A 23,741-nucleotide genomic window follows, 5' to 3' on the forward strand; every position below is an offset into this window, starting at 1 on the left:
CTGGCCTAAACTGTTGATACAAAGGAGGATAGATCCAGGTATCTGATAGAGGTGAACCTGCATGCATGACTATGTGAGTCCAAGTGAATTTTATCAGACTGTGAATGCAATGCTCTATAGAGATGTATGTGTAACTTCCAATTTTTGATGCTAAAATAGAATAACTATTTATCTTTTGTGTCTGGAGCTATCGCAACAACTGCAATGAGTGTGTATGATTACAGCTTTAGACTATTTCTACTTTAAATGTATAAAACTCCAGCAACTCAAGCTTTTGTAAATTTGAAGTTCTGAGGCTTAAGCACACATTCAGCTCTTTCTCTTCATGTCATTAACAGTGATATAACAACCAAACTTTTGTATACCTTTAAAAAAGAATGTCGTTTTAACATTGCAAACAGCTATTTATTACAACATAATAAAAAAAATAACTTTTGGTCTTGCTAACTCGATGAAGAACTTTTAAAGTCTTAAATGCTGGACATGAGATCTTCCGTGATTTTCATAATGTCATCTGGGCAAGTTGCATGCCAGACCGGGGTGTCAGTTATTTTACGGCTTAGGAGATAAGGAAGATAAGGTGAAGTTTCGAGCGTACATCACAGTTTCCTCTACACAATAAAGTAATGCTACTACAGTTAATGAAAGAAATCTGTCAACACAACTCTTTGGGCTTAAATTTTAAGAAATTATTGGGTACAATTAAAGAAAAGTTTCTCATAGCTCATAACCCCAAACTATCCTGTAATGATAAAACAGAATGTTATATTTATTTTAGACCCACCCCCCATTTTCTTTCATTAAATTATCTTCATCCTTCATTACTTTGGTATAGTATGAATGAGTGTGGGGGAGGTCTTATTCAGTACAACAAGCTCTAAAATTTATGAAAATACAGTTAAGAGACCAGAATTTATGTCCTCCTTACATTTTCTAACGTCTTCTGGTGGTCCTTGCTGGGATAACTCTGGCCTTATGTTTGACAGTCCTGCACTGGACCATGTGTTCCAAGCTAAACGCCACAAAAGTGTGCCACTTGAATGTACACAGCATAAACTGAAGTTTAAAATGCATGTGAAAACATCCATCCAGTGTCAAACTGCACATACAAAATTTTGTACACTGGAACTGAAACATTCAAGAAATTAATCAAAAGCAAATTATTATTTGAGCTTTATTTTTGAAAACTCATATCATGCATGTATATTTTCTGAGCAACTTGAGGGAAGCAAATAAGTTTATTTTACTCAAAAGCTTTTCTTTTGGCTGGTTAATACTCTGAGTCAGAATATGTACTTTAAAGGGAACGCATTATTACAGAATGTTAATTCAGCTGTCAAAAAAGGCTCTCTTGAAGCCCCTGGGGAATTTATAATACTACTTATCCTGAATGTATTAGGTTGCTTTATGGGGATTCAGTGTTTTGATCTTATACGCATTAAATGACAGGACCTTTCAGCCTTTGTTGCTTTGTTATAGCTTTCACATCTCTCCCAGCACTCACAGCTATTGTAAAAACAAACAAAATACATCAACACCACTGTAATAGTACATTTAGCAATTTAATATAGTTCTCAAGATAAAGTTCTTTGATAAACAAAGGGACAGGTTTTTTTTGGCTATATAAAAAGCTATTAGAAACGAGTGACTAGACTTTGAGACAAAAGTGGTTGTGTGCTTACATTTTCAGGTATCAAATACAGACACGTTTTGCTCAGAGTGAAGAGGATACTCACAAACTTCGGAATAAACGTCTCACTGACTGATTTACAAGACTTACTTCATCAAGTTTCAACCACATCACTACACACTGAGCCACTTATGAGCTATACTTCCAGAAATATGCAGAAAAAAGAGAGTCAGGTTTAGGAGCCAGTTTAAATCTAAGTGCCATCAGATAGCAGGAGATAAATGGGAACTTTCAGTCATTAAACGAGATACCAAACCATGCTCCAACGTGCTTTTAAATTGATTTGAAAGGGTGGTGGAAAGCTGTAAAAAAGGGTCACACACTGACCTACAATACATAATAGTGATGTAATAATAAAAACTCTCAAACAGGCTGTAGGGTGTTGATTTGCAGGCAGCATCCCTAGGAACTCATAAACTGTTCATTACAGACAAAGGGCCTGAACTGATTTCAATTTTCTAGTAATATTCATCTTCCTGTAGTGATGGCGCTTAAAGTAAACTGGCCCCCATGCTGAAAGAGACATCCAGAGATAGAGTGCTACTACCACAAGAGCACAAAAGACAGACAGAGAGAAAGAGAAGGTGTTTGGCAGTGCAGTCGTATGCAAAAAAGTCATCGCAATATACAGTATACCAATGACCATCACACCTGGGTCATCACACAGGTCACATAGGTTAATGTTAGTTTTCAGTATTTAAATAAATGGAACTTTTGATGTTTTACAGATACAAACATTATTTGGTCATCTCCCACCCTCTGGATGCCATTCCAATTTCTAAACTTCTAAAGCATACACTTTCAATAATATAGGATATATTTAGGGTTTTATGTATTAAGTCATTCATAAATTTGACAGGAGTAATAAATGAGATTGATGTTCGAACCTTGTTTTGACCCAGGTCTGATTAGTAGGATTAAGAAAACGGATATACAGTAAAATACACTTGAAATTACACACTGTGAAAAACATTTCATTGGTTCTCCTTAAAAGCTCAAGTAATGAAACTGCAAAATGTATTCGAGGTCATGACACTTTATTTGACTGGTTGCTAGGCCCCGCCCTCCTTACGGTTGTGACGTTACTGGTGGTTCCCATTACATTTGCAACAATACTGGCATTTACCATCAAAATGTTTACTGAGTTCTTGATTTCAGAGGTAGAGATAAACATGCTTCTCATATTTTCTTTAACCAGCTGCTACCAAGCTTTCACCTTCTACTGGCAATAAATACTAACTATTTGTCAAAGTTGCTGGCGTCTCTGAGATTGTACAAAGTGGCAGAGAGCAAATGTCACTGTGTGTCTGAACTATAAAAACACATTACAAGCCATCCAGGACACTGTGGTTTGTGTCTTGTATATATGTTAGTTTAGGTTTGGGATAGCGGGAATGAGGATCAGCACCTCCAAATCTGAGGCCATGGTTCTCAGCCGGAAAAGGGTGGAGTGCCCACTCCGGGTCGGGGATGAGTTCCTGCCCCAAGTGGAGGAGATCAAGTATCTCGGGGTCTTGTTCGCGAGTGATGGGAGAAGGGAGCCGGAGATCGACAGACGGATTGGGGCTGCAGCTGCAGTAATGCGGACGCTGCACCGGTCCGTCGTGGTGAAGAGGGAGCTGAGTGTAAAAGCGAAGCTCTCAATTTACCGGTCGATCTACGTCCCTACCCTCACCTATGGCCACGAGCTGTGGGTAGTGACCGAAAGAACGAGATCGCGGATACAAGCGGCAGAAATGAGCTTCCTCCGAAGGGTGGCTGGCCTCTCCCTTAGAGATAGGGTGAGAAGTTCGGCCATCCGGGAGGGGCTCAGAGTAGAGCAGCTGCTGCTCCACATCGAAAGGAGCCAGCTGAGGTGGTTCGGGCATCTGACAAGGATGCCCCCCGGGCGCCTCCTGGGTGAGGTGTTCCAGGCATGTCCCACCGGGAGGAGGCCCCGGGGCAGACCCAGGACACGCTGGAGAGATTATATCTCTCGGCTGGCCTGGGAACGCCTTGGTATTCCCCCGGACAAGCTGGAGGAGGTGCCTGGGGAGAGGGAGGTCTGGGCCTCTTTGCTTAGGCTGCTGCCCCCGCGACCCGGCCCCGGACAAAGCGGATGAAGATGGATGGATGGATGGAGGTTTGGGATAGGGATATTTCTAGTGACTGACTTGCTACCTATTAGACTATTCAACTAATGTTTAAAAACATTTAAACTGAGCACATGAAGTTGAACGTGAGCCAAAAACAAAAAATTTGTGTGTTTTAGAAATCATATATAAAAATGACGTTCCTAGTTAATCAAATCATGTTTTGAATGTTCCTAAGCTGTGCAGCATGCACACTCAGATTACTTTGCTGAGTTTGGCTAACCTTAGCAGCGCTAGCAGTAGTAGACTTGGTTTCTTCCATATGGATACATCTGGCTTCAGTTGCTTGATTATAGTTTCAGTTTATTCTGACAAGGTTTACATACAACTATCTCCCCGCACCTTTTTGCAGTGTTGCAGGACAGCGCAGGTTAGCATGGCTGTCATTTATTTACTTTCCCCTTTCCTCCTTTACAGCTTCCACTCAAAGTGCATCATTTTATTAATATAATTGTTGTTGTTCACTAAAAAGATATTAATAATATGTTTTAGCAACCTGTCAATTAGCCACAAACATCCCTAATTCAGGAAAATTTCATGGTTTGGGTTCAAATATGTCTCTTTACAATCTTTCGTTGTATACTACTGCTAAACGGTAGCCAGTGTGACAAAATGTCACACCAAATGGATCACAAGTTAGAAACGGTAACAGGGCTCACCATTTACAACTGCTACTGTAATTAGCAGATTACAACTGGTGCAGCTAGCTAGCTCAGCTAGCTTAACTAAGATGTTATTGTAAGTAGCACTAATTGGTTGAAAATGCTGTCTTCAGCTTCCTTCCTGATCATTTTAATGAAAAACTGCTGTCCTAACTATTAGCTGATCTTGCTCTTGCTAAAAGACTAAACCCAAAAACACACACTGCAGGCAAATAAATCTTTTTTTTATTATCTTAAGTGCATTTAAATAATGAGCATGACTATAAATAGTATAAAACATGGACGTAGCTTTCATATCAGAACAATTAAGCTAATACGTAAATGGCTGAAACCCTGTCTGAAGGCCATCAGAGGGATAAATCTGTGAAAACAAAAAAGCAAATTTACAGTCCTACAAAAGTGTGGGGGAAAAGAGCTGTGTGCCTTGACCTCTGTAACACTTTCCTGTTGAATTTATGGGCTCAGTCACTCATTCTGAGTGATACTGAGTGAAAAATTAACCCTATATTTTTCTTTATCTTGGTCATACTATGTTTAAAAATGGGGGGTTATCTGTGGTATGAAACTGAACAACCATTAGCTAATGAGCTGCCAATCACAAGTAATTAGCCCAGTGAGCCTTCTGCCCTCTTTGTCACATCTGGATTTTTGCAACCAAGGTAACGATGGCAGAAACATTCAGAAACCAACAGGTGATACTACAGTAGCTACACCCATCTTTTATCTGTTGCCAAAGCTCAAAATGTGTCTATTTACAGATGCAGAAGTATGACTGGACAATTACCAGTCAGGGTAGGGGGTTTAGCCAGTGGTCCTGGTCCTGCCATAGGGTTAATAGTAGCACTTTGTTTTACAGTTCAGAAATAGTAAATAAATAACCTGTAAATAAATAACAAAAGGCCCCGGGGCAGACCCAGGACACGCTGGAGAGATTATATTTCTCGGCTGGCCTGGGAACTCCTTGGTGTTCCCCCGGATAAGCTGGAGGAGATGGCTGGGGAGAGGGAGGTCTGGGCTTCTCTGCTTAGGCTGCTGCCCCCGCGACCCGGCCCTGGATAAAGCGGATGAAGATGGATGGATGGATAAATAACAAAAATAAGAGCTGCTTTGTATTTACTATGACCTTTGTAGTTGTTGGTGCAAATGTATACTTGCTTCAACAACAGTTCCCTAGTATTTACAATGTTTCACTTATTTTTTTTTTAAATAATATGGTGTTATATGGTTTAAGTATTGAATTATTGACAGAAAATTATTGCCTTTTTTAATATCTTACATAATTAGTTATGTGTTATAAAACAACAATGATAAAATGTGTGCACTAGTTATTTATTGTATCTACCGAACTGTACAGTGTTAAGTAACTAATATTTTGATTCATCTGTAAACACCAGTAAGGGCTACACTGTAAAAGAAAGTGCCACTATATTCTTAGTTGTGTCACTCTGAATAAAGGTAGTAACTGAATGTAGCAGCTCGGTGATACTCTTTGTTGATTTTGTTCATCTTTTACATTATTCAAGAGTCCCAGGTAACTGTAATCCGTCTTCTTGACCTGAAACAAAGTATGCAGCTAAATTTCTTGTGATTCTAAGTCGAACCTATGGATCTGTTGTTTACAGCGCATTCATCATAAGAGCACCAAAGAAAGTGTACAGTATATATACAGCCCAACGTGTAAGGCGTAACATCATACAACAGTGTAGTGCAGATACTTCTATCTCAGTCCACTTCGTGCCGAGTCCGTCCCTTTCAGTTACATTTCACGGTGTTACGTTCCATTAATTTCCGGTCTATTCGTATTCAATTCAGTCTGCATTGTTTCATTCAATCCCATTCCACTTCATGCAACGCTAATTTGATTTCAATTAGTCCACTCCCACACGTCCGTGTTTGTTGTACTCTGAGACCAGCCCAGCTTCGCTCGAGTCAAGCGGATATTTTTCAATATACAATGTAAGTGTGGCTGTGTACATTTGGATTCTCCAGTGAAACCTCCTCCCTGTGTTTTCCTTTCGCAAACTACCATTACTGCTGAGATGGCCTTTCCTAGTTTAATTATCATAAGCCTTGTTCCCATATGTGCACCATTACACGAAGCATAAACTGACACCTGATGTAGGTTGTAAACTTAGCTGTACTTCTTATGGGCAGTGTGAGCCTACATGTTTAGGTGATACTGCTTAGATGTTGTGTCTGAGTTACTATACAAGGTGCACTTCATGAGTAATTAGCTAATTCTCTATAATTTCAACTATGACTGTACAGTTGTGTACTGTATTTATTCTTATTGTATTCTAATTTTTGCCTCATAACTTTTGCACTGTCCACTTCCTGCTGTGACAAAACAAATTTCCCACGTGTGGGACTAATAAAGGTTATCTTATCTTATCTTATCTTATGACATATTTGGGAGGTGATTAGCATTGATTATTTTCTTGGACGTGTTTTTGTTTCGTGGTTGCCAAATCCACATTTGTTATCACAAACAACTGAAAGACCCTACTTGTTGTGACGTATTTACAGTGTAAATACTCCAAATTAGATTATTTCTTTAACTTGTGAAGAACCAGGCCTCAACTGGTTAGGAGGTCATTACAACTGTCCCAAAACATTTAGCTAAACAAGGCCTACAAAAGGGAAGTGAGTAAGTCTTAAAGGTTTCAGGCAGGACTGCTAAAAATAAGTACTGACCAAGTTTTAGAAGCACCCCATGGCAAGAGTGGAAAGACAACTTTGCCTTTTCTTAAATGTCCTGGAAAAACAGTTATACAAATATTGTAAAGTTGATGATCTTGAATAACAGGATGAACATATTTAGAGCACCCAACTTCCTTCATGCACCCATTTAGAGATGTAAGTGGACTAGGTAAGGCAAATCTCTCCTAGCCGAGTCTTGAGAAATACTAGCCACAGGCAGATATCAGGCTAGTGACATCACCTTCCCTGATGGTAATGTCAGTCTAGCAGTTGGACCCAGCAGGTGTGTAGTTACTCAGCTCCCTGCGGATGGTGCTGAACGGCGACAGCTCCAGCTCAGTAGTGCACTCGTGTTCATTGTCGTCACTCGCTGTGGCTGAGGAGGGGGCGTGGTTACAGCAGCAGCAGCAACAGCAGCAGTCCAGGAATGCCCTGCCTAGCGGACGACACAAGAGGAGCAGCAGTGCCGGCGTCACGGCGGCCCGACAAAAGAGCAGCAGCTGGGAGAGGAGATGGAGCACGGACATGGTATGCTCAGGAACTCCGGCCGCCATGTAGGCAGAAACTATGTTGCAGATGTTCTCAGGCACCACGCACGCGCCGTAGACGATCGCCAACGCGACGACTGTGCAGTTCATCTGGCTCTCTAACCGGATCTGCTTCTTGTTGCTGCGCACGCTGGCCTGTTCTGCATGCCGAATCTTGCGCGCCGTCACTAATGAGCACCCGATTGTAAAGAGAGTGGGGAGACAAAAGTAGCAGCCAAAGCACCACCACAGCCGAGCACCCTCGTACGTCAGGCCCAGCACATAGAGCATGTCAGGCAGTGAAGTGGATATCCTGATAATGCAGCGTTCCACAGGGGGCTCATCTGGGATTCCCGTGTCCTCTGCCACAAGCTGTCGAATGAGGAGTTCCGGGAGTGCCAAGAGGAGGGCGCCGATCCAGATGACGGCTAGCTTGGCAGTAGTAGATGTGCAGTTCTCTATCATCTCGTAGTACATCTGGACATTGGTGGCTGCACGGAAGCGGTCGATGCACAGAGCACACAGGGTGAAGGTGGTCACACCCAGGGAGGCCACCTGAGCAAACAGACAAAGAGAAGCCCTTTAAACATTATTCAGAAATTAACATGACACGTAACACTGCGTATATCCAGAGGCCTTAGCTGACTAAAATGCATTGCCTCAAGAGCGTTGCTCATATCTTGAAATTGTGCATCAGCACAGAATGCATGAGGGGGAAATTAGGATAAAAGAGCTTGTGCTAACACTGGCCTTACACAAGTGATTATCTAAAGTCATTTCAACAGGCGGATGGGCTTATCTGTTTTCAATTCTGATTCCTCTGTGACACTCTGCAAAGTTATACTCACGGCTGCCAGGCTATCGAGCATAACAAAGAAAAGATACTAAATTATCTTAAATGGAGAAATTATATTTCAGAATCTTGAAGAAGGGCTGCTTCGTGTAGAGTAAACAAATGTGTTTCTCTGCATCGCACACAAACACATCAACTTTCACCAGCTGAAAAATCAGCCGCCACCAATAGAAAGACAGCAGGACAAAGTGTAATGGTACCGGCTGTTAGGTACACCTGACAGTGGCACAATTACATGCAGTGGGGCAGCAGAGGCACAGTGGAAGGCTCTAAGCTGTGATTAACACTGTAGTATCCCTTGATGCGTGTGTGTGTGTGAACTGAAAGCAGACAGTTAGACACCACACCTACATATCAAGGGAGGATTTCGAAAAAAGCTGTTGTTGCTGGAGTCACTCGTTCAAAAGAATCTTTACACCTAGTGTTTAATAACAATCTAATTAGCAAACTTCCAAAAATATTATGCTTTCCTGTTCATTTCTCATTCAAAATCTGCACACAACAGCTAATTATTTGGCACTACGTCTGCCTTTTAGATATGAGAATTGTCAAATTTCACCAACACCTGAAAGCATCTGTTGGATTAGCCATCGTTTTGGCACAGTGTGGACCCTGCAAAATGGTCCTCTGCAGCTGGAGCATGTGCAGCCTTAACATCCCCTGACCCTCTGTCCTTCCTCATACAACACTGCTTCCACTCCTGCCCCTTCATATCCAATTTAATTATAACAGCCAGCTTCCCAGATGGCCCCTTTGAGCTGACTTTAATGTTCTAAACACATATTTCCTGGATAGATATAGATGTTCAAACAGGAACACGCACACACGCTGACCCTGATACACATGGAGGTCTAAGCAGGCTCATAAAGGGTCATAACCATGAGGGAGGTGTATGCTTTCTGAACAGTAGCTGTGATGAATGTGACTGCATTTGGGAGCTGGGGGTTTTATTACTTGTTGTGCCAAAATATTGCAACTGCCACTGGTTTGTTTCTGAGTGTATTTAGGATGTAGTGAAAGACGTGTTCCTTTTAGAGCATCTTGTGTATGATTTCTTGTCAAACTCTGAACCGATTAATCCATTAGTTGGTTTGGTTTGTCAAATTTTGAGCACACTTGGCAGATGTCATCTTACACTTAGTCCTGCAAGTTTTTATACAGCACAACTGTCTGCTTCTTGTAATAGAGATGAGCGTCAGTCTGGAGCTGTTATAGCAGTGAAATTTAAGCAGGATTTGACAGCCCCATGCTGTTCATCTACAGCATGAACAAAATGCAAAAAAAAAAAAAAAAGCACACCCTTCAAATGTTGCTGCAGTACAGGCACAGAGCGACTCTGCTCGTTTGACTCATGCGTCACTGTGGATGCCACTTACTGAAATTGCATTCTGCTATTGCCCTACTGCACTCTTGAGTGTACATACTATGCAGGGATGCATGTTAGGCATAAAACACGATGTTTGATGTACAGGGTGGGCCATTTATATGGATACACCGTAATAAAATGGGAATGGTTGGTGATATCAAAGTCCTGTTTGTAGCACATTAGTATATGTGAGGGGGCAAACTCCTCAAGATGGGTGGTGACCATGATGGCCATTTAGAAGTTGGCCATCTTGGATACAACTTTTGTTTTTTCAATAGGAAGAGGGCCATGTGACACTTCAAACTTATTGGTAATGTGACAAGAAAAACAATGGTGTGCTTGGTTTCAACGTAACTTTATTCTTTCATGGGTTATTTACAAGTTTCTGACCACTTATAACATGTGTTCAATGTGCTGCCCATTGTGTTGGATTGTCAATGCAACCCTCTTCTCCCACTCTTCACACACTGATAGCAACACCGCAGGAGAAATGCCAGCATAGGCATCCAGTATCTGTAGTTTCAGGTGCTGTACAACTCACCTCTTCACACCATAGACAATTGCCTTCAGATGACCCCAAAGATAAAAGTCTAAGGGGGTCAGATCGGGAGACCATGGGGGCCATTCAACTGGCCCATGACGACCAATCCACTTTCCAGGAAACTGTTCATCTAGGAATGCTCGGACCTGGCACCCATAATGTGGTGGTGCACCATCTTGCTGGAAAAACTCAGGGAACGTACCAGCTTCAGTGCATAAAGAGGGAAACACATCATCAGGAAGCAATTTCAAATATCCAGTGGCCTTGAGGTTTCCATTGATGGAGAATGGACCCACTATCGTTGTACCCCATATACCACACCAAACCATCACTTTTGTTGTTCCAACAGTCTTGGAGGGATCCATCCATTGTGGGTTAGTGTCAGCCCAATAGCGGTGGTTTTGTTTGTTAACTTCACCATTCACATAAAAGTTTGCCTCATCTCTGAACAAAATCTTCTGCGTGAACTGAGGGTCCTGTTCCAATTTTTGTTTTGCCCATTCTGCAAATTCTGTGCACCGATCTGGGTCATCCTCGTTGAGATGCTGCAGTAGCTGGAGTTTGTAAGGGTGCCATTTGTGAGTAGCTAATATCCGCCGAAGGGATGTTCAACTAATGCCACTCTCCAGTGACATGCGGCGAGTGCTACGCTGTGGGCTCTTGCTGAATGAAGCTAGGACAGTTTCTTCATTAGTGATAGTTTTCTTGCATCCACATTTTGGCAAATCCAACACTGAACCAGTTTCACGAAACTTAGCAAGCAGTTTGCTAACAGTAGCATGGGAGATGGGTGGTCTCGTAGGGCGTCTTGCATTGAAATCTGCTAAAATTACCCGGTTACTGCGTTCACCAGATATCAACACAATTTCGATTCGCTCCTCACGTGTTAACCACTTTGACATGTCAATGGCTGTGAACCAATAGAAACTTGTAAATAACCCATGAAAGAATAAAGTTACGTTGAAACCAAGCACACTATTGTTTTTCTTGTGACATTACCAATAAGTTTGAAGTGTCACATGGCCATCTTCCTATTGAAAAAACAAAAGTTGTATTCCAAGATGGCCGACTTCTAAATGGCCACCATGGTCACCACCCATCTTGAGGAATTTGCCCCCTCACATATACTAATGTGCCACAAACAGGACTTTGATATCACCAACCATTCCCATGTTATTACGGTGTATCCAAATATAAGTGGCCCACCCTGTAGAACAAAAAGGTGTTTTTGCACTCAAATAATAGCTGATTGCATTTAAATCCACTATTTAACATTTGAATATGTTGTATAGATTATTTTTCTTTTTTCTTTCTGTCATATACTGGTTACAGTGGTGGATGCCCATATTAAACATAGCCAGAGGCCAAAGGTTCAGACTTCAGACTCATCTAAATGCTCAGTTTCAGAAGTCTGTGAGATGGTATATTCCTAATTGGTCATCTCAGGCGCACACCTCTGGCTTTGAGTCCACCAACCTGCTGTTTAAACCAGTGTTTTTCTCCATTTTTTTCTACCTTTATTATTGTGAAACATCATATTAGTCTCTGTGTCTGACCCACTTCTGACAGACACAAATATCCATCGCGTACACAAGAACAGGTAGTTGCAAATGCTGAATATTTCATAAATAGAACAACAGGCCTGAAATTGGTTTTAAAGGCAACCAAGCTTTGATCAGCATGTCAGGGCGGAGAGCAAGGGCAAGATGAACAAGCATAGCTTTGTACCGGATGAGAGAGAGAGAGAGTCCAACAGTCAGGGCGGGTGGGGGTGGAGGGTTTAGGGGGGTGAAGCTGTCAGTGTGTTTGTGGAAGGGGGAAATGCAAATGAGAGAATGAGAAACAGAGGCAGAAGAGGAATGGAAAGTAAAGAGGGAGTCAGAGAATGAAAGGGAAAGAGAGAGAATGAGAGCTGAACAATAGCAGAGAAACACGTCAGTGAGTCTAACTCACTGAGTGACAGAAAGAAAGAAATAACCCACGACATCCTCAGAATGATTAACAATGTTAATGTGGCATTTATCCCAACCAGCAGCATTGACCTTGTCATGTTCAGTTTACCTGCAGGCAAGACAACAGGTCTGTTAGCTTCAGGGACAGAAATCCTGCAACAGTAATGCTCTGAAATAAAAAAAACCCCAAATAAATAATATATGTACACTCCTGTTGATTTTATACCTCCTGTCTCTTTCTAAAGGAATAGCTTGAGATTTTTAGAATCATAGTTATTTTTTTTCTTTTCTTTCCGATACCGAGTATCAGTCAAGCAGAGGAACTCAATAAAGATCTAAGAAGGACAAATCACAAGTTGAAAAAGTTTCTTAGATACATTTATAAATAATTGGAGATTCCAAGATTATAGTTCAAACAATTGTAAGCAAGTACAAGTTACAGATGTTTAACCACTTTGCACAAACCGTCGACCTCAAATGAGACAAAATTTAGGATAATCAGGAACAACCCAGGAACCATAACCTGGAAACTGCTGGAACACCAGCGTCACTGTCCATAGTGAAGTGAGTTGTACATGGTCATGGACTAAGAGGGTGCCAAGCAAGAAAGAAGCCCCTACTCCAAAACTGACACCTTCAAGCTCGACAAAAATTTGCAGCTGCTCAAACAAACAAGCCAAATGCTGTCTGGAGAAAAGCTTTACAGTCAATTGAGAACAACAAGCTGTTTGGTCACAATGAGAAAAGGTTTGTTTGGAGGAGTAAAGATGAGGCATTCAGTCCTCAAAACACTGTACAAATTGTTAAGCACGGTGGTGGTAGCGCTGTTTTGCTGCCAGTGGTACTGGTACATTGCACAAAGTGGATGGAATGATAAAGGACGACTACTTCCAAATTCTTCAAGTTCATATCAGCTAGAAAACTTGCACAGAGTTGGGTATTCCCATGAGAATGAACCACACATCTGTATACTTTTGCCCTGTGCGGATTAGAGAAAAATCCAAGAGAAAATCCAAAATAAATTCAAACTTATACATTCTGTTCTTATTGTGTAAGTCATTAAAGATGCATGCTGAACCATCTTCACCCTGGAAAAGAGCAGTTCAAAGAAATTATTAAAAGCCCCAAATTAGCATTTTAATGCACATGATGGGAGTATGTAGACTTCTGACCACAACTGTATTTAATAATAGAAACAAAAATTGACTTTATGATTCCCTTTAGTTCTGTGATTGGAACCCCTAACTACCAAATAATACCAAATATCAAATAATATCAAAACCACCTGTTACCACCTGATGATAGACCTGATTTTATCGAATTTCCCAGAGGAACCCACCCGAGGGATTAATAAAGTTCTATCTAATCTAATCTAGACAATTTGCAAAAGAGGTCAATGCAGTTTTTCCACTTTATATGATGAATTGCTTCTCAACCTTGGACTTCAAGAGCTCAGAAAAAAAAAAAACAAAGCCATGAAAAGGCCTTTCATCTACAACACGTGTTTTTAAAATTCTGGCAGTCCATCTGCACAGCAGGTGAGAAAGACATTTTCCCCTGGTGCTGTTTTTTAATAACGGCCCATTAAGTTGCTGATTAAAGGTCTTGTGAGCTGGTGGTACAAAGGCTCAAGTTATTAATTGGCTCTTAACAAGGACTGGTGGAGCATTTGGGGCCATACTGTGACTACAGCCACTGTCAGAGGGTAATGGGTGTTATCAAGTGATGAATGGGCTAATGTCGAAACACAACAATGCGCAAACACAACCACACACATAGACAACCAGTCTGGTAGTAATGAGCCAAAGGGTTATTCCACCTGCATTGCTTTTCTCTTACAGGAGTGTGTGACCCAGTGCAGGCTCCAGAAGACCATAACTCTAACCAGAGAGACCCTGCCAATGACAGCAACCATCCATCAGGTGGGCTGCATGAGCAACAGAGACAGTGGATAGATCAGGGTTAGAAGGCAGGTCCTCTGCTCATGCCCATGTTTATGCTGAATTTTTGAAATTATCTTTCTATATGGTTGATGTATATGGAGGGTAATAGCAGACAAAATCCAACCTTGTGGACCTGCTCATGCTAGCAAAACAAAAACAGCTTCTGCTGTTAAATATCTATTGCTTGTTTTCTGTTATCTTCCGTGAGTCCATCCATTTTCTTAAGTTATAGGTGACTGAAAGCTATCCCAGCTGACTTTGGCAGACAGACTGGTAACTTGCGTTGGGTGTACCCTATCACGGGGCACATAAAAAGAGACAGACAATCATTCAGGCACACTAATGTAATGCTAATGTAGAATCATCACTTCATCTAATATGCACGTCTTTGGACTATAGTGCCTTGACTGTTGTTGTGATCTGGCGATATACAAATAAAACTGAACTGAACTGAATTATAGGAAAAAACCTAACTAGCCCTAACTTGACAAAATCATTGTAAACACACAGGCAGAGGCCGGTGACGCTACTGTTACCAGGTAATGTGTTGCTAGCCTCTCAAACCAAAGGGGTAACACAGTTTGGAGGAGGAAATGCAATAAATATAATAGCAAAAACAAAATATTGGTTTTATGAGTTCTTTTGTCTTTGATAGGATTCAACACACTACATATTAGTAGATTATTTACAAAGCTGTTCTAATGACTGTCTAGTCTGTCAGGACCAGTGTGGCCGTGCTGTCACGCCACTCCCCAGCTGCCCGGTGGGGTGACGACAATAAATCATCAGGATTCATCAAGAATGATAAAAGTGTGCACTGAAAACTTTACGGTATGGGTTTCAACAGAGTAGCTACTGTAGATTTAACTTGCAGATGTTCCAGCACTTCTGTCCATATAGTGCAACTAAAGGCTGGACGTCTACTTATTCTTTATTAAGGGTAGAAGTTATATCAACAGAAATTCAAACATCATCCATGATATTCAGCACTGAGAATGCTGCAGGAGTCCACTATTCATGTTGAAATCCATCTTGGGTAAATGGAGTTCAGCGGCACATTGGGTGCTGCAGGCTGCCGTAGTCAGCTGAGGCAGTAAGGCTCTGCTGGAGCTCTCAAGCTGCTACTCAGTGGTGTTCTGCTATAGAGTTGATGTTAAAACAAGCTAACTGTGCTGAAAAAGACAAGTAACTAGTCACTTCTTCATTTAGAAAAAAAGAGGAAATATTAACAAAGATAATTATTTCGTACTGTGTTTAAGTCATCCTTTTAAAAGTAGCGAGCAATTAGCACGTTATGTTTTTTCCAATACACTATGCTGTGTATCTCACTCTTATGTAAAATAGAGTGGTGGAGAAGGAGCAGTTCATTTTGCCAATTATCACTGAATATTGCAATGGCATTTCAGGTTGTTGCAGAGACATGTTTTGAATAATAGCACATTAGCGTGGAAAAATAAGGCATTAATTTGATGTAAAAGGCCCTGCATTAAGGAGGACAGCAGCCCATCCTCCAATGCCCTCTACTGCCATTTCCTACAGACTGTATGACTGGTACTGGTAATCTCAGTTTCAATAAAGTAATCTTTAAAAACAGAATAAAAAAACATACTTCCAATGGTTTATTAAAACAACAACAACAAAAAAACATGTGGTCCATTTATGTTTCCAAAGCTGTCGTCTGTGGATGACGTTGCTCAGTAGTTGTGGCTTACACGATTTTGCTCTTGTGATGAAAGAACACGTGTTCAAAAGCTTCGGAAACAAATATATAAAAAGTGTGTATGTGCAATACACTACATTGTGCATTACACATGCACAAAGAACGGGAATGAGTACTTAATGGGCTGCTTTGTATTTTTTTTAATTACATTAAGAGCAACAGTGATCTATGTCATTGCTTTCTTTTTTTTTTTCTGTCTGTTTCTTCCAGACAATAAATTTCTCTTTCATTGAATTATATCCTGACGTGTGGCAGATTTACCCTGGACGCAAAAAAAAAAAAGAAAAAAAAGAATGCTCTCATTCTACAGTGGCGACTGGAAAAGTCCTGTTCCAGGTCATTGATTCCTGCCTGGAAGTGTTACACTGAAAGCAATACAAAACAGAACAGCTTTCATGTTCTATTCTCTTCTATGAAGCCTGATTTTGTGCTGACCTATTCTATGTTGATGTAAAGCTGATATGCTGCTTGTTTTCACTCCACATAATTCATAATGATAATCACCCAATGAATATTTCATTTACATGAGTAATTACCAATTTAGGCAACTGCGTCCAACGGCAACCCCGATCTTTGCTTCATGCTGTTATTTGAACTTGTCTGAACATACAAAACACCAAATCTACTCATCCATGGACAAAGAGCTGGCTGAATGGACTCACCATTATGCATAATGAAGAGCTTCTAATCACATACTCTGAATAATTCAAATACGTATACTCCAATTAACAATTACTCGCATGCCTGACAGGCTGAGAATGCAAAGGGCGCGAGATCTAGTTTGTGTTTGTGTACTTAATTTGTGTTTGTCAGTGTCTACGCGTTGTAAGTGTACATCTGCATTTCAGTTTATATTAATGTAATATTCATTCTGTCTCTAAGTGTATGTGAGTGTGCATGTCCCAAGGCTTGTTTCTAATCACAGATAGCTGATGCGAAGAGGAGAGGGGGGAGAACAGCCGCAGGCAGTGATCAGTAGGGAGAAGGCCATTCCACCCATATGGCGAAACACCACACCCTACTGACTTTGTGAATGTGTGTGTGTGTGTGTGTCTACAGGCTAGATGGTTACCTAGATTTTAAACCGACATAGGCTTGGACACATATAACTGTAAATAGTAAGACATTCCTATTTCATGACCTCTGGTAGACCTCTAAAGATCTAAACATAACGGTATGGTAAATGAAGATAAATATTTTTGATTTCATTAGCAAGGCTATCATTTTGGATTCTTTCTTTAGAAAGAAAATCATAATTGCAACTGACATTATATTCCTTCCTATATTCCACTACTGTACTTCATACAGCAGACATAAAGAGCAGACCAAATTCTAATTCAGTTTCCTGAGGGTCTGCGGCTCAGTCTGTGCACGGTGAGTGCGTATATGTCAAGCTGATGTATGTCCTGCCATTATCGCCAATTTCGACACTGTGCATTGTGGCCCTCGGTGGGTCCGTGCAGCCCTGTTCACTCTCTCCTCATACTCAAGCTTTCTCTTGCACTCTCTTTTCCTCCAGCCTCTTCAACGGTCTATGTCTGCCTGTTGAAGCCCCGACTACAGAAAATACCAACAAGGCCAAATACACAAGGCACAAACTAAACTAAGCCTAAACTGAAGGATGATATTGGCCTTATAGATTTTTATATACTCTGCTTAGAGTTAGAAAGAAGGAACTTTCAATGAATTAGATAAGCTAGAACATACTTAATGTATCCCAAAAGTTAGGAAATTCATGATAGTCAGAGAATCAGTTTTGGTCAAAATATGAAAGACTGAAAACAGGTTGGATGAACGGCAGTAGAGACAGGCAATAAACAGACGGATCATAAAGGATTCTTTTTTTTATGAGCTAAAGTCCTGTTACTGTTGTCACACTCAAAGTTCTCACATAAAAACACTTAGAAATGTATATAGTAAATAAAAGCACAAGTTGTACATAGCAAATATAATCAGTTCAGGTTCTAATGGCTCTAAGCAGATGCTATATGGCTACACTAGTATTGAGATTGCCAGTATCACACTAATTACAATGCATCTTTAGGGAGATGTATATCCCATGATGATGATTACCAATCATCTATCTGTCTACTAATGGGAGAAGTCATTAGGCTGTTGCATATGGGTTCAGTTGTACAATACTTGCATGACTGCTTAAATATAAGTGTACAAATTTTGTGTGAGATCCAGTTAGTAGGATTTTGCATTTTGGTTGAATTTTGTCCATCAAACCATGTGCCTAATGCTAAAAAGTAACACAATATTATCAGAAAAAGATGGACATTCAATCAATGTTTCTGTGACATTGTAATATCTCAGATGCCTTTTTCTGTAATGATTTACAAGCATTTCTTTAATTGGGGTTAATAAGATGTATATAAATCACTCTTTTACAAAAGCATAGCTTTAAATCAACCTTGACAAATGACTTCTTTTTCCTTCTGGCTTATACAATGCTTACTGCTCCATTTATTTGTTATTTTACTCTAGTTTCAGGTCTTATTCTAATAAACTGCCAGGTGCAAAGACCCAATTATTGTCCATTAGTTTTGCCTTTTTTTGGGGCTCTGTCCCCTTACTGCCAAGAGGGGCAGTGTGCGGTGTGAACAGGCACTGTATCTGAAATGATGTGGGCTGGCAGACTGGCTCACATTTTTATTTTGTGCAGTATTTCCCTCCGTGTTTGCTCACATCTCACACCAAAATTGCTTTCTCTTTGAGGTTTAGAAATTCCACACTCGACTAAGCACTGAATAAAACAAGATTTACTTAAAGCAGCTCCACGGGAGGCTCCTCTCTTTGCACAGACACTCATGCATTATCTATAGAATCTCCTGATTTGAATACATACCTGAATGGGGTTCTGTGTCTGTCTGTGTTGTGTATTTATGCAGGCTAAGTGTGACTGAGACTGTGTCCTTATTTCAAATGATAATATCCCCTGTGACTCAATTTGGGTTAAGTGAAGAAAGAAGTCACTCCATAGGGTGAGTGTGTGTGTTTCGCTGAATGTTCCACAGGGAAAGATTGAGCCCTGGGCTGCATTACTCACAGCCTGTTTGATACATGCATGCACAAATACACACACGGAACACAGACAGCGCCCTGTGCACATGTCCTGATACATATGTATATTAAAACACATCTTGAAATGAAGCAATTAAGACATGGAGACAGGTGTGTACAGCTACTTCACAACAACATATTCTGTATTAAAAATAACCATTTGGTCTGTGCGGTGGATATGTGTTAGTCAGGTTATTAAATATTATCCCGTGGTCCCTGGGAAGCTCATATGCAATAACACAGGTAGGGGGCCTGTTTCTCTTTGATCCCCCAATAATTAAAACATATGCAGTCACAAGGTGTTTGCAACACGGTGCACAGTGGACTGATATTAAATATGAGGATGTTATTATACACTAAAGAGTAAGTATGCAATGCTAAATATAATCTCTACTTATTATTGATCATTTTTTTGCAGCTTCTGCAAAAAATGTAGGCCTAGTAAAGTGCAGAGCCTGACCGATACATCAGCCTATATTAGCCTTTTGCTGATATATACTGGTATTGGCATTTATTATTATAGATGAGATAAGATAAAGATAAAGAACTTTATTGTCATTGTAGTTATACAACGAAATTTGTTTGGTAGTTCACAGAGGCCAGCAGCAATAAAACAAGAAGCAGCACAGTAACATAATAACCATAGTAAACGTAGTAAAAGTATAAAATATAAAGTAAAAAGAAGGCACTTAGCACAGTAAATAAAAAAAATATATAATAGTATTTACAATATGGTATTATGTTTTGAGTGTTGAAATTACAAATTTTTCCACCAAGGAGCACTCTGCAGACTCACAGGTTTTTTTAAACTCCATTATCATATTATCTTATAAAGGACTTTAAAAAATCTGCTTATGTTTGTGTGTCTGAATATAAAAAAACAAAATACCAGCTGATATATCAAAATATCGGATTTTTTAAATCACCAAATATCGGTATCAGCTTTAAAAATTCCATCAGTCAGACTCTAGGAAAGTGTGAGTGGACCTTTACCTTTATAACTTCACTGAACAAATAATAGCCAGTGAGCATATGTGACCATAAGCTGACAATTGAGCTAAAATGAAGAAAAAGCACCGACTGGTCTTTGATTTAGAAGCCCATTGTACACTCGAGCATTGCCCTAGAAATTGGCCTTCAGCTCTGTCTCAACACCCTTAATTACAGTTGCATGGAAACTTCATGAAAGCAACGGAAACTCTTCAGAAAGCTAATATAAGATTCACCAATACCAATACCCGACATGCACCACAAGCCCATGAACATATCTTCCTGGGCTAAATCTGACCACTTTAAAAAGGCGACCCCTCTATCTATACATTTGGTTTAAATGTAAAAGGTGAAAATTTATCTTCTTAGGGCTTATTTTTTGTTTAAAAGTGAAAGTTTAGGAAGCAAAGGGGACTAGGTCTAGGTTTAAATCTGCCAATTATGTGAGGAGTTTGTAGAGTTGTTGAAAAAGAGTGACCTTCACTTTTAAACCAAATTTAGACATAAAGGGACACCGTTTCAATGGCCTGAACAGATGGCCTTTCAACCAAACCTTAGTGTAGATTATACATCAGGCATAGGTATCTTTAACATCTCAACAGGTTTTTGCTGTATGGCTGGTAAGATATTATTAGATAACAGCTCTTCCTGTTTGCAGGCTCTGTAGCATCTGGAGGGAGGAGTTGAAGTTAAATTCTGATCACTGACTCTGGCTTCTTGCCCGGTTACACAATCTGACATTTACTCTTATCTTTCTTTCCACCTTTGGCTGCAAACAAAATAATTCTTACATAGTCATGACTCAGACGGGTTGCCCACAATTTCTCCGTCTTCAAATCAAGCATCTTTAAACACATATGTAACCTCCCCCCTTCATGTTCACTTGAGGCGGGTCATGCCAACAGCCATTCAAAGCAAGCTTAAGCTGTGCCTGAGCTGGAATCCCCTGTTTTACACAAAAGACATTGCGCTTGTGGGTGAATCTGACACTGGTGTAATTGCAGTAAAAACACAAAGGAAAGGTATCAGCATACTACTACTGCTTATGAATGCTGGTGCGTGGGAAGGGGAGGGTACAAAAAAGGCAAGGAAAGAGGCTGACTGAGTATATGTGCGTGTGCAATGCCTTCCTCAGGTGTATGTATGATGAAAGCAGCGGTTTATGAGCCAAAGTAAATGGCAGATAGCGAGTGGCTGTCAAACATGCTGGTGCGTATCTGTGCTTGTTTGTGTGTTTGATGCCTCCAGGGCTAAGTGAGATTCCTGTCCAGTTGCAGCAGGTGCACAAGTGCCAAACAGATTGCCTTGTTATTGGGTGAGGTGTCATCCTGTGACTGTGTGTACTTTCAGGTCTGTCAGTGCTTTGAAAGTGAAACCAAACTCTTAAATTAAATCTCTATATAGGCAGGCAACGAAGAGCATGACACCTAAATGACATTGACTGAGCCCCTTCATCATCTGATATCACTGAAGTGATCAATTCAAAACATTTCACCTACGCATGTGAGAAATCTAAAGCAGAAAAAAGACACAAATGAAAGCTGGGCAGAATTACCTCCACATAGGGCACCACTTTGCAGGCAAATTCTCCCAGCAGCCATGACTTCGTCAGTTCGTGGAACACCACCATGGGCAGGCAGAAGAAGATGAGCACAAAATCCCACACAGCTAAATTTGCCAGCAGAGAGTTGGAGATACTCTTCATGTAGTAGTTCTGGCACACGATGCACAGGATGGCAATGTTTCCTGCTATGCCCACCAGGAAAATGACCCCGGAGACGCACGTGATCGCGTAAGCGCCGTAAGTCTCACTCGTCACTGGGTAAAAGGGGTTCTTGATCTCGTTCTCGAAATCCTGCGAGCTGGGAGGGGTGATCGGCGTGGCGTCCCAGGGGTTCTCCTCTCGGAAAGTGAAAAACTCACTCCTCCTGGTGAAGAGGTCAAAGGGCAGTTCGGTGGAGGTGAGGGCCACCGGTTTGGGCATGGGTTCCCACGGTGACGCGTGAGGTTGAGCCAAAACTACAGAGCTTTTGTTCAACCGGTTTCTCCCCCTCTTCCACGCTTTCTTCTGTTCATCTTTTGTGCCTCTCTTGTGCCTCTCGCCCTCCTCGGGTCCCCCTCCTCCGTCTCCCCAACCCATTGAAGATGGCTTAGCCGCATTGTAGTGTCCACCTGCTGGCGTCCCCGTACTACTAAACCCGCCATTCAACTTTATCCTCCTATTATGGTGGCGCGTCGAGTCCCAATGTGAGACGGCGTTGGGATCCTCCACGGGTGTCAGAGTCCTATTGTAGTCGCGTTTGCTGTGTCCATTTCGCCGAATTTCTTCTGCAATTACCCTCTTCCAGGGGTGAGTGGAGTTAAGGGTCCCTCTGATAATTGCCCGCTGTGCCTGCAGCTCTGCCGAAGACGCACCTGTGGCGTACTCGGGCAAGAGCGCACGGTCCCGGGCTTTGTTTTGATGACTCTCCCGGAGAGACCCCTGGAAAGTCTTGCCAGAGTACGCGCTGCTGTTGCTCTCATCTTTAATCCGAACTCCTCCATTATTTCTCAAAGATAGCAATACATGTATATGGGCCAGTAACACGAATAACGTCCTAGGCGGCAGAATCTGCATGATCCAGGAAATTACTGAGCGCAGTTTAAATCTTCACGAGTGCATGATCATCACACCTCTATGGAGCTCGGGGGATAATCTTCTTTTTAGTCAACACCCATGTTGGAAACCGTACAATAAATAGCACAGGGTTACATTCGCTCTGCAAACTTGCAAGTATCCCACTGTCTTCTTCTGCACTATTTGCACTGCAGCTGCAATAATCTCCAAAACGCCCCCTCCTCCTCGTTTTCAAAGTCTTGGCATTAGCAGGACAGCGAGTCAGTGTCCGGATCCAGAGAGAGGGAATTGTTGCATATGCACGCACAAATCAGCACAGCATCCAGTTTCTAGCTGTGCGAAAACCCAGATCCTCTGCGAGTATGTGAATGATGTTAATTCATTGGGTTGGGTCGGCAGCAGCAGCAGCGTCAATGCGGTGCAGTCCGGGTAAAGCCCACCAGGCTGTGATGCACGGGAGTAGAGAAGAGAGAGAGAAGGAAAGAGGAGGGGTAGAAATCGGTCTCTTCTCTCTCTGTGTATCTCTTCCTTTCCTCCTTTGCGTCCAGTATCTTTCCTTCTTCGCTTTCTCCTTGGGTAGGACCGTGCGCTGGAAGAAAAATGCACTCCCCTGGCGGCTAACCCCGATCTGTCACTCTCCATCCATCATAGAGCATCTAGCAGCCCCGGAGCAGGCTACGGTTACAGCAACCCCCCGGCAGAGAAGCCTGCCACGCCCGACAAGACGTGCTAATAAATATATTTCCCAGTTTTTAATTTTTACGCATAGGCGGCGCTGTGATATCAACGCACATTTAAGTAGATGCCTTCCAGTCTAATTTGTTTAGACTCAAATAGGAAGCAAATTGCCGCTGGGTAAAATATCTATACTTATTTCAAGAAGAAAAGCAACTTTTAGAGAAAAATCCCTTTCATCTAAGATATCTTGATTTGATCCGCCCAGCTCAATTTATCTGAAGCGCCTCCCCGAGGCATTTTTTAG

The 23,741-nt window shown here is 41.4% G+C and overlaps 1 protein-coding gene across 1 annotated transcript; it reads right to left on the reverse strand.

The window, feature by feature from the left end:
• Positions 1-1,200: 1,200 nt before the first annotated feature.
• gpr37b (G protein-coupled receptor 37b) lies at positions 1,201-23,418 on the reverse strand. The gene is made up of 2 exons (XM_085386984.1): positions 21,698-23,418; positions 1,201-8,266 (listed from the first exon to the last, which is right to left on the reverse strand). Exons 1-2 carry the CDS (start codon positions 22,757-22,759, stop codon positions 7,448-7,450), a joined length of 1,881 nt encoding a protein of 626 aa, XP_085243110.1. The 5' UTR covers positions 22,760-23,418; the 3' UTR covers positions 1,201-7,447.
• Between the last annotated feature and the right edge of the window lie 323 nt (positions 23,419-23,741).

Source organism: Rhamphochromis longiceps, linkage group LG17 (assembly GCF_057381845.1).
Source record: "Rhamphochromis longiceps isolate RC_006_pf linkage group LG17, R_longiceps_female_GT1.1, whole genome shotgun sequence".
Classification (NCBI taxonomy): domain Eukaryota; kingdom Metazoa; phylum Chordata; class Actinopteri; order Cichliformes; family Cichlidae; genus Rhamphochromis; species Rhamphochromis longiceps.

Bases quoted from the DNA above. Each gene is read 5' to 3' on its own strand.
- gpr37b (XM_085386984.1), bottom strand. From the start codon at position 22,759: ATGCAGATTCTGCCGCCTAGGACGTTATTCGTGTTACTGGCCCATATA. The intron at 8,267-21,697 runs GTAATTCTGCCC...CTGTTTGCTCAG, and splicing joins AAGTGGTGCCCTATGTGGAG to GTGGCCTCCCTGGGTGTGAC.